The sequence below is a fragment of the Anomalospiza imberbis genome, chromosome 1, assembly GCF_031753505.1.
Source record: "Anomalospiza imberbis isolate Cuckoo-Finch-1a 21T00152 chromosome 1, ASM3175350v1, whole genome shotgun sequence".
Taxonomy (NCBI): domain Eukaryota; kingdom Metazoa; phylum Chordata; class Aves; order Passeriformes; family Viduidae; genus Anomalospiza; species Anomalospiza imberbis.
The window spans coordinates 150,751,441-150,769,939 of NC_089681.1; the positions used below are offsets into that span (position 1 = coordinate 150,751,441).

General features: G+C 45.5%; 1 protein-coding gene and 1 long non-coding RNA gene across 10 annotated transcripts; both read right to left on the reverse strand.

The window, feature by feature from the left end:
* Positions 1 to 203: 203 nt before the first annotated feature.
* On the reverse strand, positions 204 to 17,413 carry SNAP47 (synaptosome associated protein 47). 9 transcript variants are annotated; one of them, XR_010994413.1, is made up of 6 exons: positions 11,164 to 11,741; positions 8,732 to 9,216; positions 5,165 to 5,286; positions 2,078 to 2,374; positions 1,717 to 1,739; positions 204 to 1,434 (listed from the first exon to the last, which is right to left on the reverse strand). XR_010994413.1 is itself a non-coding variant. In XM_068176277.1 (5 exons), coding segments are annotated over exons 1-5 (1,308 nt in total). In that variant the 5' UTR covers positions 15,990 to 16,081; the 3' UTR covers positions 1,953 to 2,227. The 9 variants fall into 9 exon arrangements, 2 of the variants coding, with proteins under 2 accessions (XP_068032378.1, XP_068032386.1); XR_010994406.1 differs by having other exon boundaries at positions 204 to 1,380; positions 1,717 to 2,374; XR_010994408.1 differs by having other exon boundaries at positions 204 to 1,398; positions 1,717 to 2,374.
* On the reverse strand, positions 11,854 to 14,016 carry LOC137464780 (uncharacterized). The gene is made up of 3 exons (XR_010994419.1): positions 13,820 to 14,016; positions 12,238 to 13,604; positions 11,854 to 11,940 (listed from the first exon to the last, which is right to left on the reverse strand). It is a non-coding gene; the product is annotated as an uncharacterized lncRNA (long non-coding RNA).
* Positions 17,414 to 18,499: the final 1,086 nt, after the last annotated feature.

Sequence of the window (18,499 nt, forward strand, 5' to 3'; positions counted from 1 at the left end):
CACGGAATTCCGGAATGGTTTGGGTTGGAAGATTAAAACTCATCCAGAGCCACCTTCCAGCAGGGAATATTTTCCATATTTTTAATACCAAATAAAGCCATCCTAAAGTCCAACTCCACAGAATCCATGAAATTCCATTCCGCAGAAAAACAGGGATGAATTTTTCCCGCAAATTCCCAGCCAAGTGAAGACAGGAGAGAAAATCACAATTCCAAGAGATTTAATAAGAAGGAATTACAAGTGGAAAATCCTTCTGGCACATGGAATTAAGCCAATGTACAGCTCCAGGGTGGGTTTTCCAAGGAATATTCCAAGTTTTTTGGGATATGTTGGACTCAACACAACCCACAAAATACGGAGTTGGTGCTAAAACCCCACAACAATAAAAAATATGGCACAAAGAACACCCAAAAACCACTCAAATCCAGAAGATTTCCTTTCGGCAATTCTGGGTTGGACTCATCCCACGCCCAGTTCCCATCCCAGCCTCAACAAACATGGATTTGGTGCAAAATCCATGGAAAAATGAGGTGTGGGAAGTTCCTTTTCCACTCTCAGTAAACCAGTAGCGATTTGGTGGCGGGAAACAACAGCAGAAGTTCCGAGGGGATTTTATTCCCAGGAAATAATTGATGAATATGGAATTATCACTGGATTTTCCAATAAAGTGCATGCCAGGAAAAACTTGGAATAAATTTTACTCCAGTTCTAACTAAGCTGAAGAAATACAAACCTTGCAAACAACACCCTCGACATGGTTTGGTGTCTTTTTCTCCCAAAATTAGGCTGGATTCCAAAAAAAATGGGAAAAATTCCCAAGGAATCCAAGGATTTGAAGCTTCACTGTTTAAAAATATTGCACTGGAAGTGTTGGATTTGAAAGCAACACCGAAAATACTTAAATTAAAATCTAAAAAAATAATTTTTAAAAGATATTTAACAGCGGCTCCTTGGAGGTAAAATAGCTGGAAAAGGTAGGAATTGATGAAATGGGAATTTTTCCTATGGAATTTCAATAACTTAGGAGGGGAATCTCTGCTCTCAACAGAGCCAAGTGCAAATTTCAGACTTTAATTGAAAATATTCCCTTTTTTAAGGAATTCTGGAAAAGCCTTGAAATGTTTCATCACCACTGAGTGCAAATAAATAAAAAAATCAGGATCGGCTCCTAAGGATTTTAGGGAAAGAGCTGGAGAGGGAATTCATGGGCTGGAAAGCAGCAAAATGAAAAAGCACATGAATGAATGAATGAATTAATTAATTAAGTCAGGTTTTGTCACATCCCTTCCTATTTACAGGGTTTGGCAGTGGAGAATCCACAAGTTCTGCTTCATCCCAATTGGAAATTTGGATCTTTCCACCCAAAAAAAGCTTCCAAACCTCATCCACGACCTAAACCTCATCCAAGATCCAACCATGATCCAAGACGCAAACCTGATCAAAGATCCAACCATCCAGGATCCAACCATCATCCAAAACCCAAACACTGTCCAAGATACAAACGTGATCCAAGGTCCAACCCTCATCCAAGATTCAACCATCATGCACGATCCAATCGTGGTCCAAGATCCAAACCCGATCCAAGATCCAACCATCCAGGATCCAACCATCATCCAAAATCCAAACACTGTCCAAGATCCAAACATGATCCAAGATCCAATCATCATGCACAATCCAACCATGATCCAAGATCCAACCATGATCCAAGATCCAAACCTCATCCAAGATCCAACTGCCATCTGAGATCCAACCATCATCCAAAATCCAAACACTGTCCAAGACCCAAACTTCATCCAACATCCAACCATGATCCAAGATCCAAACCTCCTCCAAGATCCAGTCATCATCCAACATGCAAACCTCATCCAAAATCCAAATATTATGCAAGGTTCAACCCTCATCTAAGATCCAACCATTCAAGATCCAACCATCCTCCAAGATCCAGTCATGATCCAAGATCCAGTCATGATCCAAGATCCAGTCATGATCCAAGATCCAAACACTGTCCAAGATCCAAACACTGTCCAAGGCCCAAATCTCATCCAAGATCCAACCATCATCCAAGTCCAGGAACCACTTCAGTCCTCTCAGGAACTCACCCCCAGCAGCACCATTTTCCAAACCTCATCCCAAATCCCTCCCAAAGTGTCTCTGGAAAAACCAGTCCTGAAAACCCCAGCTCCCCCACCCTTCCACTCTTCCCGGCGTTCCCGTTCCCGCCGGGAAGTTACGTCAGCTTCCTCATCCTGCGGTTCTGCCGATCGATGGTGAGCGTGGCGCGGTCCACGGAGCTGCTGATGGAATCCAGGGCCTCGTCCTGCCTTTCCAGCTCCGCTTCCGTCTCCAGGGCCAGGCCCTTGAGCTTCTTCAGGATCTGCCAGAGGGAAACACAGAGAGCTCGCGGTTAGGGAGCAACGGGATAATTCATGGCTTGACATCCCAGAATCCCAAAATTTGGGTGGGAAGGGACCTTGAGGATCATCCAGTTTCAAGCAGGGACACCTCCCACCATCCCATGGTGAACCCAAGGTCCAGCCTGGCCTTGGGCACTGCCAGGGATCCAGGGGCAGCCACAGCTGCTCTGGGAATTCCATCCCAGGCAGGAATTCCTTCCCAATATCCCATCCATCCCTGTCCTCGGGCAGGATATTTTTCCCATTATAAAAAAATAAAATGAAATAAATAAAATTCAAATAAAATCAAAGAAATAAAGCATAAAAGAAGGAACAAAAATTTTAAAAATAATAGAAAATATAAATAAAATAAAAATAAAATAAATACAATTTAAAAGGAATAAAATAAAAAAATTAAAAACAATTCTATTTAAATATAAAATAAGAGAGTAACATAACACAAATAATAGAAATAAAATTAAAATAAATTAAAATCAAATAAAATCAAATAAATAGAAAAATAAAATTTTTAAATAATGATTTAAAAAATAAGATAACATAAAACAACATAAATAACAAATAGAAAAGAAAAATAAAAATAAAATCTAAATAAAACAAAATAAATGAAATAAAACAAAAGGAAATAACATTAAATATCATAAATTTAAAAATAATCAAAAATTAAAATAAAATTTCAAAATAAAAATAAAATTAAAAAAACCCAAAATAAATCACTATAAAATACCATGAAATACAATCCAATAAAATAGCTAGAAAACTGCAGGCAAATGAATTAGCAAAGAATTCAGAAAAAATAAGAAGTCAGAGGGAACAAATTAAAAAGAGGAATTTTTCCCATGAAGTTCCATGAGAGAAATTCCTGAAAAATCCATTTATGGAAAATATCTGATGGCATTCCTTGAAAATTTTTTTTTTTTTTTGCAGTGAAATATCAGGAAAAAAATTCCTTCATTTCCTGGAATCCACATTGATTTCCTAAATCAAAATTCTCTCTGTTTTTTGTGGATTTTTCTGGAATAAGACATCAGAGGGGAAATCCCCAAATTTCTGGAATCAAATTATTAAAATCGGGAATTTCCATAGGTCACATTCCAATCAATTCAAGGATTTGCAGCAAAATATCCAAACCAAATGAAAAATTACCCAGGAATTTCCATCCCAAACTTGAGGAATATTTGCAATAATCCCATGGGAATTTGATTTGCAGAAATATTTGAGGAAGGCAACAATGAAATGAAGGAATTCAACAATTCCTATCCTAAAAATTCAATATCTTTATTGACGACACGGATGAGGGGATTGAGCCTTTCACCAGTAAATCTGCAGATGACACCGAGCTGGGAGCTGTGCCCATCTGCTGGAAAGCAGGAGGGCTCTGCAGGGACACCTGGAACGGTTGGAGGGATGGGCCGAGTCTAACAAGGCGAAGTTTAACAAGTCCAAGTGCCCAGTCCTGCAAAATTTTGGCCACAATAACTCCCTGCGGTGTTACAGGCTGGGCACGGCAGGGCTGGACAGTGCCCAGGCAAGAGGGACCCGAGGGACAGCAGGCTGGACATGAGCCAGCAGCATGCCCTGGTGGCCAAAAGGCCAGTGGCTCCTGGCCTGGATCAGGAACGGTGTGGCCAGCAGGAGCAGGGAGGTCATTCTACCCCTGTACCTGGCACAGATGAGGGTACACCTCGAGTGCTGTGCCCAGCTCTGGCCCCTCAGTTTGGGAAGGACCTTGGGACGCTCGAGCGCGTCCAGAGGTGGCAACTGCTGGGGAAGACGAAATAGGAAAACCTTATAAATATGATTGCCTGGCAAAAGATTTGGAAAATAGAGATATTGAGATGAGAACAAGATTTGAGATACCAAACCTTAATTGCTGAACAACTCGAAAACAACAGTATAGCCAGGTTGAAAGCAATCCCCCCTTCTGATTAAACAATGCCCTTTACCTACAGATAGGTCCAAAGGTTCTGTCTCACCCCCAATGTTCATCCCACACCTGTGACCCTCCCCTGAAGTATCAGGTATCTGTAACCCCATTGGCCCAAGTCCTGCTCCAGCCCACCTTGAAGACCCATGATAAGGTGTGCCCGAGGGACCGGATGCTCTCTTGGATCTTCCCCTGGGACCCTCACCTGGAACCCTCGCTCCCTCTCTCCCTCTCTCTCCCTGGGCCTGCCACGAGTTGCGGCTGGCAACTCCTCGCAGGGCCCTTCACCCTTTATAATAAACCACATCTTCTAAGACCTGACTTCAGAGATCTCTTGTCTCCATCCATCCAAACCGTCCTGGAGTCCAGTGCTCCCCACAGGCAACGAGGATGGAGAGGGGCTGGGAACACAAACCCTGTGAGGAACGGCTGAGGGAGCTGGGGGTGCTCAGCCTGGGGAAAAGGAGACTCAGGGGTGACCTCATCACTCTCCACAGCTCCTGAAAGGTGGCTGTGCTCAGGTGGGCTTGGGCTCTTTCTCCAGGAACTGACAGAACCAGAGGACACAGCCTCAAGCTGCTCCAAGGGAAGTTTAGGTTGGAGATAAGGAAAAAGTTTTCCACAGAAAGGGTGATAAAGTTCTGGGATGGCTGCCCGGGGAGGTGGTGGAGTCCCCATCCCTGGATGTGTTTAACAAAGCCTGGATGTGGCACTGGGTGCCAGGGTTGAGTTGAGGAGTTGAGGCCGGGTTGGACTCGATGATCTTGAAGGTCTCTTCCAACCTGGTCATTCCGGGAATTCTGTGAAATTTCATCCCCATTTTTACCTGTCGGAGCTCCTTGGCTTCCTCCTGGGATATTTTCTGCAGCTGCACCTGCTCCTTGTCCATCCCTTCGGCGCTTCCCGCCGGAAATCCGGGATTCACCGCGGCTCCCAGGAATCCCGTGGCTGCCAGAGAAATTCCATATTAAGGAAAAATTTCTGCCTGGAAAGGAGGGGAAGCTTCAGGAATTCCCAGAGAAGCTGGGGAATTCCTGGGAATGTCCAAGGGTAGCTTGGGATAACAGAATTGCTTCTTGAGGAATCCTTAAGGATTGTTCTGGAATTCTGGGATCAAAGCGGTTGAGCTGTGCTTTGCTCCACAGGAATATGGAAGGAATCAGGATCCAATTTTTCCCATTAAATTCTGGTTTTCTGGGAATATTCGAAGTGTATTCCTTACAATTTCTCTTTTTCTCTTTTCTCTTAAATTTTCTCCTTATTTTTTCTCTTTTATTTTACTTTTTCCTCATTTTATTTATGTTTTGTTATTTTACCTTTATTTTTATGCTATTTATGTTATTTTATGGGGTTTTTTTAAGTCATTATTTTTTTTAATTTTATTTCTTATTTAGGGAGCCTTTGGAAAATATTTGGAATGTGAGGATTCGTGGGAGCAGAGCAACACATTCCCAAGCCACAAACCAGGATTATCCCAGGATTAGGGATGGGATGGACCTCAAGGATGATCCCATTCCACACCTCCCACTATCCCAAGGTGCTCCAAACTTTCCTTGGACACTTCCAAGGATCCACAGCCTCTGTGGGAATTCCATCCCAGGCAGGAATTCCTTCCCAAATATCCCATCAATCCCAACCACTCTTCCTTAGGAAAAGCTGCCCTAAAAGCACCATACCCTAAATCCCTCTCAAGAATTCCTACTAACTCCCAATCCTTGCAATCCCTGGATTCAGCTTCCATCCAAATGGAAAACAAGGATGTTTTCCCTTGTTATCCTTGTTTTCCAAAGGGGGAAGAACCAGGCATTGTTTCTTTGAGATTCACGTGCTGCTTTCCATCAGGAAAACTGGGAATGACAAAATTCCCACAAAATTCCCAACAGCCATCTGTTAATTATTCCATGAAAATCAACCCCTCCATCCTTCCCAACCATTCACCCACTGACGACAGGAAGAATTCCTGGAATAAGGAAGAAAACATGGCAATGCCAACATGGGAAGGAGAGCTGGAATTCACAGGAAATTTTTAGGGATAGAACTGGCTGAAAATCAGGGATAATTGGGTTTATTTCTGTCAAAGACAAAAATCCACCCAATTTTCCCAGGAATTTCTGGAAAATCCAAATGATCGGGGAATTTGTTCACAAGAATAAGTAGGGGAATTAAAATTCAACCTCTCCAGGGTTAAAAATCTGAGAATTTTAACTTGTGAATTAATCTGGGAATTTAATCCAGGATTAATGATGCAACTGCAGATAGAATTTAGGATTTGAATCCAGGTTTTTAATCCTGGGAATTCTCAGTTGCTTTTTGTGATAAAACTGGATCAAAGCTGCTCCAAAATTTTAATGTTTATCCCTAAAAAAAAAAGCTGGGGAAAAGTGTAAAGCAGCTAAAAAAGTTCCAGAAAAAAACACTGAAAATAAATAAATTAATTATTAATAATAATAATTTTAAAATAAAAATAGCCAGTAGGTATTGGATAAAAATTATTCCCTAAATTCCTTTTCCACATGGAATGAAGCCAAAATGGATTTTTTTGGGAATTTAATTCCATAAATTCATGCATAAACCAAGGGCAGGATTGGTGTAAACAAGAGATCCAAGTGGGATTGTGGCAGTTTTGAGGGAAAATCCAGAATTTTCCCAAAGATTTCCATGTCCTGCAGGGATATTTATCCCAAAATTCCTTGGATCAATTCCCTATTGGAAAACACAGAGACAGGAACAGAAAAAAATGGGGTTTTTTTCCCTCCTGATTTGAGAAAAATGGCAAAAAAGAAGGAAAAAATCAGTTTTCCAGGGAAAAATCCCAAAGGATCCCACACGGTCCATGAGTGCCACCTTGTGACAGAATGGGAACGGTGACAAATCCAAGATAAACCCAGAAAAACCAGGAAAAGTCAGGATTTTCATCAGCTCCCCTCTGCTTCCCAAGGTTTTCTAAATTAACCAGCGAAGGAGAACAAAATCCAGCTGGAAAACAGCAGGAAAACCTCTGGAAAAGGGCTGGAGATTCAATAATCTCCTGGAATTCCATCAGGAACTGGGACTCTTTTGGAATAACAGAAAATTCCAGAGGCCAAAATTCACTTCCTTAAAAAAAATCAAGCAGCCTTTCCAAGCTGGAATATTCCTCAAAAACAGGATATTTCCTTCCCTGCTGGAATTCCAACCAGAAAATGGTGGATTTATGAATTTATCCCAATTTTCCAGTTGTTTTTGGTACTGGATCCGTCTTTTCTTTGCTCCTTTGGGATTAAAAATTAGGGGGAAAAGTAGGATTCGGGGACGGTGGGAGGAATAAATTCCAGGCTGTTGAAAATTCCTAAGGTTGGGTTAAAAAAACCTATCCTAGGATTTTAGGATTAATAGTAGGGAATGTCAATTTTCTTGTTGGGAATTTTCAGTCTCCAAAGTTTTCTTAAAATTATTCCAAATTCTCTGGAATTCCCACACCTGGACTTGTCTAATAACAAAATCCTGGGTTTTTAATCTGGAAAAATCAGGTTTATCCCATGTTTTAAATGAAGATTCCTGGATATTTGGGGTAAATATTCAGGATTTAAGGGAATTAAAGGTTTAATACAAATACTGGATATTGGACATGGGATATTGGATATGGGATACTGGATATGGGATATTGGATATGGGATATTGGATATGGGATATTGGATATGGGATATTGGATATGGGATGTGGTATATTAAATATTATATATTGGATAAGGGATATTAAACATTGGATATGGAATATGCAATATCAGTTATTAAATATTGGATATTGGATGCTGAATATTGACTGTTGAATATTGGATGTTGGATATGGGATAATGCATATAGGATATTGGATATTAAACACTGGATATTGCATACTGGATATGGGATATTAAATATTATACATTAGATATGGGATACTGGATATGGGATATTAAACACTGGATATTGGATGTAGGATATTAATAGGATTAAACATTGGATATGGGATATTAAACATTGGATATGGAATATGCAATATCAATTATAAATATTGGATTTGGGATATTGAATATGGCATATTAGACACTGAATATGGGATACTGGATATGGGATACTGGATATTAAACACTGGGTATTGGACACGGGATACTGGATATTGGATAAGGGATACTGGGTATTAATTAGCAGGTATTGGATAGTAATTATTGGGTGTTAATTATTGGCTATTGAATATTGGATATTCCCTTCCAGCTGGAAATTAACTCCAGGAAAAGCAGCAGCAGTGCCAATGGCTCTGAAGCCACCTTGAGTTTATTCCTTGGATTTATCCTCACCATGGACTCAGTGCGGGGCCAATTTGCCTCTGGAACACTCCTTGGAAAAACCTTTGGAGCCTGGAATCCCCTGGCACCCACCTGCCTGCCAGATGGACGTTCCTAAATCCGCCTGAGGAGACTTCCTGGCTCCGGCAAATCCAAGAGCATCCTCCAAAAACTGGATTTTCTTGCTGAACTGCATCTCCAGGATGGGAATGGCCTCTGGCATCCGTGCCGCCAGGAGCCGGTAGGAAGTGTCGGGCTTGCCGATGAACCTCTGCCGGATGCTGATCTCGTAGGGAGTGTGCACCCGGATATCATCCACGTCCCGGGATTCGAAGCGGTGCAGGAGCTGGGAATTGCAATCCTTGATTTCCAGGCCAGAGGGAAGCACCGTGAGTTTTCCCGGCTTGGCGTTGGAGTCTGTCCTGTGGGTGATAATCACGGGAATTCGCAGCAGGATTCCTTCCTGGGTTTTGGGATCGGGAGCTGCGGGGGTTTCCTTGGGCTTCGCTTCCAGAGGGGTTTTCCAGAGTTTGGTGCTGAAGGGCCACCAGGAAGGAGATTCCAGCTCTGTCAACAGCCTGGAAGAGGGAAGGGAGGGTTGGGAGAGGGAAAAGCTCTGGATATTATAGCAGTTCAAAGAAAATCCCCACAGACATGGAAATTCCTTAATCCCTCCTCAAACCCATTCACAATTTCCCAGGGTGCAGGCAGTTCAAACTCCACCTTCTCCTAATCCATCGGAAAAACTCCCAGAATCCCAGCTGGGAGGGAAGGAACGGAAGTGGGTTTTTCCAGGCCCATTTCCACGTATCCGTTCCTCAATATTCCCACTCCTGCCCATCCAAGGCCTTTTGCTGTTCCTTTTCCTTTACTTCTTCAGCCTGATACCTTTTCCTTTGCTCCACACCCAAATTCCCAGATAAAACACTAAAAATTCCAGCTTGAGGCTCCAAAATCCAGCAGAAACTTCCCAGAAGTATCCAGACCCCACCTTTCCAGCAGTGCTGGTACAGCTCCCTAAGGAAAACATTCCCAGCAAACAGGGAAGGGAGCCAAGGCTGGAACTGTTCAGCTTCAGCTCCCGTGCCAAAGGAAATTATTCCCAGTTTTTTCAAGGGAAAACCAACAATAATCATCCCTAAAATCCCAATTTAATTCTATTTTCACTCGCTGTTTTAAGTCCATTAAAACTTTGGGACACTCCCAGGAATTCCCTGCTCCACAAATTCAATAAAACCTGGGAAGAGCCCTCTGGAATTCCCTCCTGCAGCTCCAAGCTGGGTAATGTTTAGCCACCCTTGAATCCATGGAATTCCAAGTCCCTTCCCGCACTCCGAGACCTTTCCAATTCCTTTCCTCTCCTCCAGAGCTGCATTCCCTTCGCTCCTGCTGGAATTTTATCCAGAAGGTTCCAAGATAAGGAAATACTTGGCACAAATATTCCCCAGGAGCCTGGCTGTTCCCACTCCTGCCAATTCCTGCTTTTCCCAGGCGTTGGAATATTGGATATTCCAATCCTGCCATGAGCTGGCCCAAAATTCCCAATTCCAGCTTCTTTCCCATTAAATCCAAAGTTTTTTAAAGGCTTGAGGATATTCCTAGAAAATCAAGGCAAAGGTTTTCCAGGGAAGCTGTGGGGGAAAAGGGAGGGAAGAAAAGAGGGTGGGAAAGGAAAAAAGGGCAGAAAAAGGAGAGGGAAAAAACAGAGGGAAAGAAAAATGGAAGGGGGAAAAATGGTGAGGGAAAAAGATGGTGAGAAAGGAAAAAAAGGTGGGAAGATAGGGAAGGGAAAAAACCAAGGGCAGAAAATGGCAGGGAAAAAAATCGTGAGGGAAAAAAAAATTGTGAAGGAAAAACGGTGGGGAAAAAAGGGCGGGAAGGAAAAGGTGGGAAAAAAAGCCAGCACAGCTCCGGATTACCCAGGAATGGCAGCAGGGCTGGGCACTGCAAACACTGCTCAGCTCCACTTATCCTGATTTTATTCCTACGGAGCAGGGCACAGGCAGGAGGAAGGAGATTGTGGCACTCCTGAATTCCCAACATCCCCTGAGCCCAGGGACACAAAAGGCTTGGATTGGAAGGGATCCTAAGGATGATCCCATTCCACAGGCAGGGAATTCCCACTGCCCCAGGCTGCTCCAGCCTGGCCTTGGGCACTGCCAGGGATCCAGGGGCAGCCACAGCTGCTCTGGGAATTTCATCCCAGCCAGGAATTCCTAATTCCCAGTATCCCATCCATCCCTGCCCTCTGGCAGTGGGAGCCATTCCCTGTGTCCTGTCCCTCCATCCCTTGTCCCCAGTCCCTCTCCAGCTCTCCTGGAGCCCCTTCAGGCCCTGCAAGGGCCTCTGAGCTCTCCCTGGATTTTTCCCTTCTCCAAGTGAGCATTCCCAACTCCCTCAATCTTTCCTCATGGAGCTGCTCCATCCTTCCAATGAAAAACCCATTTTCATTTCCTGAAGACCTCCCCTAAAAATTCCAGGCCCACCAAACCATTTCCAGCTCCGGGAACGTTCCCATTCCGAACCTGTCAGCCACATCCATGTCCCCCTCGATCTTGTGGAGTCCCCTCATGATGTTGTCGAACTGTTCCCCCTGGGAATGCAGCACCTTGGCCGTGTCCTCCAGGCGTTTCTGGGATCCCTCCAACATTCCCGTTAATTCCTTGCCCTTGCTGGATTCCAAAGCCGCTCCCGCTCCGGCCTCCTGGCTGGACATCAGCTGCTCCCTCCAGAAATGCTCCAGGATGTTGAACACCACATTCCTGTTGGGATGCAGGGAGCTGAACCAGTGCTTGGTGCTCTTCTCCAGGATGGTGAGGGAGCTGAAGATTAAATGGGAAGATTCCTTCTTGATCTCGCTGATCCCGGAAAGATGGAAATCCACCAGGAGCTCTCCCGTTTTGTCAGCCGTGAATTTGATGGAAACGGGAGTCAGGGAGAGCTTCCCAGGGACCCATTGTTTGCTGGCGTCCAGGTAGTAGGAGCAAGGCCAGGAATGGATCCGGATGTCCTCGTTCATCAGCTCGCTCTTCCCAGCCTCCTCTCCCAGGGAAATGCTCTCCAATCCAGCAGGAGACACTACAATCCAAGAGGAAAAAAGCAGGAATCCTGAATAAACACACATTAATTAATCTGGCTCCTGGCTCTTTTCAGCTGGATATCCAAGGAATTTGGGAAGCATTTCTAACCACAGGAATATGTGCTCTGGAAAAGCCCATCATGCATTTTCTCAATAATTCCATTCATATCCTCGAATACTCCCACTCCCAGCTCATCTCAGCTTCCCATAGATCCAACAGGCACTGAGAAAAATCCAGGATAGCCCAAAATTCCAGATTTCCTCTGGAAAAGCCCATCAACACCACCGGCCACCCCATGTTCCCAATAATTCCATCCATATCATTCCCATTCCTATCTCATCTCAGCTTCCCACAGACAAACAGGCACTGAGGAAAATCCAGCATATCCCCAAATTACAGATTTCTGCTGTAAATGGCTGTCAATATCACTGGCCAGGCATTTTCCCAAGAATTCTATTCACATCCTGGAAATATTCCCATTCCCAGCTCATCCTCAGCTTCCCATAGATCAATAGATACTGAAGAAAATCCAGGATATCCCAAAATTCCAGCTCATCCCTCTTTAAATCCCTGCTCACTCCCCTTCCCCTCTGGCATCTCAACATCTAGGCACTTTAATAACATTTCAGGAAATCTCCAGAAATTGTCAGTATTCCTCTGTAATTCCCAGTATTCTCCACGATTTCCCGGTATTCTCCAGGAAATCCCAGTATTCTCTGCAATTTCCCAGAATTCTCCAGGAAATCCCAGTATTCCCCAGGATTTTGTCAATATTCTCCAGGAAATCCCAGTATTCTCTGCAGTTTCCCAGAATTCTCCAGGAATTCCCAGTATTCTCCAGGATTTGTCAATATTCTCCAGGAAATCCCAGTATTTTCTGGGAATTCCCAGAATTCCTCAGGAATTCCTTCCATCCAAACAATCCCAACTTTGGAATGGGCAATTCCACCCATGGAATGGCTTCTCGCCACACTTCCAGAAGTTTCTTGGAACCAAGGGTTGGAATTTTCCTGGAATATCTTCCTCATGGCTGTGGTTTCCAGCATCAAGGCCTGGTTCCATCCCAGCATTAATTTGGGAATGCTGATGACATCACTGGGATTTCATTGCTCCACGATCCATCATCCTCTCCAAGGCTTTGGTATTCCATGGGATCACGGATGAATTCCAGGAGCTCTGGAATTCTGCTGTGCCATTAATGAGGTGCCCACTAATTACGCTCCTTAATTCCACACCAGCCTGCTCCCTCCAGGAAAAGTTGAGGAATTCTCAGGAAAACAAAAAATTCCTTCTTCAGGAATGCTGAATTCCTGATCCCACCCTGAGATCTCCCAGTGTTTTCAGGCTGCTGCATCATTAATTCCTTAAAAAGTTCAGTTCCAGAGATTTTTTTAATTATTATTTTTAATAAATAATTTCAAGTTAAATAATTTTTAAACTATTTATTTTAATTAAATACACTCAATCTTTCAATATAATTAAGAGATAAGGATTAGTCCACGCTCTTTACAAAAAACTCCTTTATTTGGTTTCCATCCCTTATTTCCATAGATTTTTAATAATTTTTTGAAATTTTAGAGATGAAATGGAAAAAAAAACAGCCATAAATTGACAAAAAAATTGGAATTCAAAGTGAAAATTCTCTGCCTCTTTTGATCCAGTAAATCCATAACCCTGGAGAAAATTGTGGGAAAACAGAGGGAGCAAAATCACAGGAAAATCTGATTTCAAGGAGTGGTTACAGCCAAGTTTTCAGCAAGGGAAAAAATCCAAAGGAAAATACAACCAAGACTGTTCTCAAGATGAAAATTCCTTTAAAAAAGTCAAGGATTTATAGTTAATTCATTAAAATAAGTTCTTCCTGAGCCTTATCCCAAGTTTCTTATCTGATTTTGATCCATGGAATTTTCAGGGAGGACTTTTTCCTCTCAGGAAGGAATTTTCTCCCACAGGATTTTTCAAGTTTTCAGCCGGGAAAAAATTCCAAAGGAAAATACAATTGAGGCCATTCCCAAAATGAATATTCCTTAAAATATAATGGATTTATCTTTAATAATAATTTAAAATAAGCTCTTCTTGATCCTTATCCCAAGTTTCTTACCTGGATTTGTATCCATGGAATTCTCAGGGAGGAATTTTTTCCATTAGGGGCTTTTTCCCCAAGTTTTCACCAAGGAAACAAAAATCTAAAGGAAAATACAACTAAGGCCATTCCCAAAATGAAAATTCCTTTAAAAATCAAGGATTTATACCTAATTATAAATTAAAAGAAGCTCTTCTTGATCCTTATCCCAAGTTTCTTACCTGGATTTTTATCCATGGAATTCTCCAGGAGCATTTTTCCCCCTCAGGGAGGAATTTTTTTCCCTCAGAGTTTTTTCTCTTCCAAATTAAAAAAAAAAAAAAACAAAAAAAAAAAAAAAAAAAAAAAACAAAAAAAAAAAACAAACTTGAAGCTAAAGGAAAACACAACAGAGGCTGTTCCCAAAATGAAAATTCCTTAAAAATTCCAGGATTTGTATTGAATAAGAAATGAATCCAAGGCCTGGCAGGGCAGCACAGGCGAAGCCGTCACTTCCCGAGGTTTTTATACCTGGATTTGTCTCCAGTCTTGTGATTCCTGACTCACCTGAGAGTTCCAAGCTTTACTCAGCTCCATGCTGTGCCTGAGGGCAAATTTTCCAAGGAAAAATTCCAGCTGGGAATGAAATCCCTTTTTTTCCAAGGAAAAATTCCATCTGGGAATGAAATCCCTTTTTTCCAAGGAAAAATTCCAGCTGGGAATTAAATCCTTTTTTTTCCCCAAGGAAAAATCCAGCTGGGAATGAAATTCTTTCTTTTTTTTTTTTTTTTTCCAAGGAAAAATCCAGCTGGGAATGAAATCCTTTTTATTTCCCAAGGAAAAATCCAGCTGGGAATGAAATCCTTTTTATTTCCCAAGGAAAAATCCAGCTGGGAATGAAATCCTTTTTATTTCCCAAGGAAAAATCCAGTTGGGAATGAAATCCTTTTTTTTCCCAATATAATGGTATTCTCATTAGCAGCAGATCTGGGGAATTCTTCTCTCTCCGAGAAGAAATTTAAATTTCAAATTAGAAAACAAAAGGGTATTTTTCCCCAACATTAAACAAATGGTTGGAATTCTTGGAAAACCAAGGGGCAGAATTATCCTGGATTTCAGGATGAGAATCGGGGAATGGTTTAGGAAGGGATCTTAAGGATCATCCAGTTCCAGCTGCCATGGGAACACCTTCCACTGTCCCAAATATTCCACAAGAAATACCTTCCATTTCTTCCGAAAACATTCCCTCCCCTTTTGTCCCCAGATCAGATCTGGACTCTGCCATTATCCACACTCTTTTTTTAGGAAATAATTGGATTTTTGTCCACATCTGCCCCAAAATCCTGGAATTCCATCCACAGGAACCCCTGGGATTTCTGTCAGGGAAAGGTGGATTTAACATCCATGAAAAGGCTGGGATTGGTGGAAAAATAAAACAAAAAAAACCCAAATTGCTTCTGAATTCTTTGTAAATTCAGGAATAGGTTTGGAAACTTGAGAATGTCACAATCCTTCATCCAGGAGACACCTGAGGGATTCCACCGAAATTCCTTCAGCTTCTTCCCAAAATGTTCCATCTCAGATCAAATTAGGACTCTCCCATTATCCACACTCTTTTTTTAGGAAATAATCGATTTTTGGCCACATCTGCCCCAAAATCCTGGAATTCCATCCACAGCAAGGCCTGGATTAGCACCAGGGAGATGAGGACTTGGCATCAGCAGCGTCACGGGGATTTTGCAGGAATTCTTTCCCAGGAACATCATCCAGGGGCTGCTTCCATAAAAAGGAGCTGATTCACCTTTGGTGAGATCAGCCAATTAACCAGGAGCATTACAAATTAGTTAATTAGGGGGAGGAGCTGGCACCATCCATGGGTGATGTTCCCATCAACATTTCATTCCCAGGTTTTTTGGGAACGATGGCCAGAACTTTCCTGCAATTTTTTTTGTTTGTTTCCTCTCCTCCTGCACGGCTGAGAATTCCACAGGGTGGTTTAATCCCAGAATTCAATCTGGGAAATGCTGAGCTTAAAACCCCTGGGAGCCACACTCAGTAAATGAATTTATAAATCCTATCCAGTCACTCCCCTTTTTTTAAAATTAAGACTCTAGTCCAGGATTAATAAATGCACAATTTCCAAATTTAGGATTCTCCAAGCTGTGAAGTATCCAGGCCTGACCTCATTCCTTCATTTCCAAGCCTCACTTGTGCCTCCTCACCACAAGGTGAAATTCCTCCCTCCTGCCAAGGACTTCCATCCCTTCCTCTTCCTTCTTCCCAGGAGTTTTCCTCCTCCTCACCCCAATGGAACAGAGAATTCCAGAGAACTCTAACAGTTTGGGTTGGGAGGGACCCTAAGGATGATCCCATTCCAAGGGCAGGGACACCTCCCACTAACCCAGGTGGATCCAATCTGCCCTTGGACACTTCCATGAAGGAATTCTCCCAATTTCCAACCAAAATCTCCCTCTCCTCTTGTCCCTGTTCCCTGGGAGCAGAGCCAGACCCCAGAAGCTCCCCCTGAGCCTCCTTTTGTCTGGGCTGAACATTCCCAGCTCCCTCAGGATTCCCCAGCCCCTCCGCACCCACACTCCCACACAACTCGGTGTCATCCAGGAATCTCTTGGATTTCCCCAATCCCCTCCCCCCGACCAGCCCTTCCCTCTCCAGCCCTTCCCTCTCCACATCCCTGCTCTGCTCCGGAGCCCAACCCAGCCCCGCTCGAGCCTTCCCTCGGTCCCGGTCTCGCTCGTGAGCCAGCTCAGCCCAGGATCCAACACAGGATCCCCCAGCCCGAGCCCCTCCATTCCCGGCCCTTTCTCCAAGCCCCCGCCGCTCCCCGGTTCGGGGCCTCCCCAGGCTCCGGTCCGAGCCCAGCCCAAGCCCCGACACGGAACCCGCCCCAGCCGCCGGTCGGAGCCGCCAGGCCCCGGTTCGAACACCGCCCGTGGATCTGAGCCCCCTCCAAGCCCCCAGCTGCGACCCCCCCAGCCCCATTTCCAACCCCTCTCCACCTCCAGCCCCTCCCGCCGCCTTTCGAGTCTCCCCAGGCCCGTCCGGACCCCCCCGGCCCCAGTCCAAGACCACCCCGACCACGGATAGGAGCCCCCAAGCCCCAGTTTGTGACCCCTCAACCCCATGCTCTACCTCGAGACCCTCCCGGGACATTCTGAGTCCCTCCCGGGACATTTAGAGTCCCTTCAGCCCCATCCGGACTTCCCTCACTCCTGGTCCGAGACCACCGCGGCCATGGATCGGAGCCCCCCCGCAGACCCCAATTTGTGACCCTCCAACCCCAAACGCCACCTCGAGCCCCTCCCGCCCCATCTGGAGCCCCCCCAGCCCCGTTCGGACGCCCCGGTCCCGGTCCGAGACCACCGCGGCCATGGATCGGAGCCTCCCTTTCCCCATCCAGAGCACCCCCAAGACCCCAATTTGTGACCCCCCCAGCCCCATTTTCAACCCCAAGCGCCACCTCGAGCCCCTCCCGCCCCATCTGGAGCCCCCCCGGCCCCGTCCGAGCCCCCCCGGCCCCCCCACGCACCTCCCTCAGTGCGGCACCGGGTCCGCTCTGCGCCTGCGCCCTCCGCGCGCTCTCATTGGCTGAGCCCTGCGCATCTGAGCGTTCCTATTGGCTGAGCCCCGCGCCGCTGCGCTCCTCTTTTCGCCTCCCCCCCGGCCCCCACCCGCCCGACGCAGAGGTTCCGGCGGCGCCCGCCATAGCCGTGCATTGTCGCCGCCGACGCCGCCATTCGCGCCGCGGGGATTGCCCTGAAGGGGGCGGGGGTGAGTGTGGCTCCCTCGGGGTGCTCCCGGTTCCTGCGGGCAGCGACGGTGCGGGTGGGACGGGAGGGAAAGGCGGGGATGGCGTGTGCGACGGCCTGTGGTGTCCGGGTCCTCCCCCCTATACCGGGGAGGGCCGTGAGGGGAATTCCCTCCTGGGTTTCCCTAATCCCGGCGTTCCCATGGAGATCTCTGAGGGGGGAATTCCCTCCTGGAGGTTCCCTAATCCCGGCGTTCCCATGGAGATCTCTGAGGGGGGAATTCCCTCCTGGAGGTTCCCTAATCCCGGCGTTCCCATGGAGATCTCTGAGGGGGGAATTCCCTCCTGGGTTTCCCTAATCCCGGCGTTCCCATGGAGATCTCTGAGGGGGGAATTCCCTCCTGGAGGTTCCCTAATCCCGGCGTTCCCATGGAGATCTCTGAGGGGGGAATTCCCTCCTGGAGGCTCCCTAATCCCGGCGTTCCCATGGAGATCTCCGATGGGGGAATTCCCTCCTGGAGGTTCCCTAATCCCGGCATTCCCACGGAGATCTCTGAGGGGGGAATTCCCTCCTGGGTTTCCCTAATCCCGGCGTTCCCATGGAGATCTCTGAGGGGGGAATTCCCTCCTGGAGGTTCCCTAATCCCGGCGTTCCCATGGAGATCTCTGAGGGGGGAATTCCCTCCTGGAGGTTCCCTAATCCCGGCGTTCCCATGGAGATCTCTGAGGGGGGAATTCCCTCCTGGGTTTCCCTAATCCCGGCGTTCCCATGGAGATCTCTGAGGGGGGAATTCCCTCCTGGGTTTCCCTAATCCCGGCGTTCCCATGGAGATCTCCGATGGGGGAATTCCCTCCTGGAGGTTCCCTAATCCCGGCGTTCCCATGGAGAGCTCTGAGGAAGGAATTCCCTCATGGAAATCCTTTAATCTTACTGCCATATCCCTTGGAGCTCC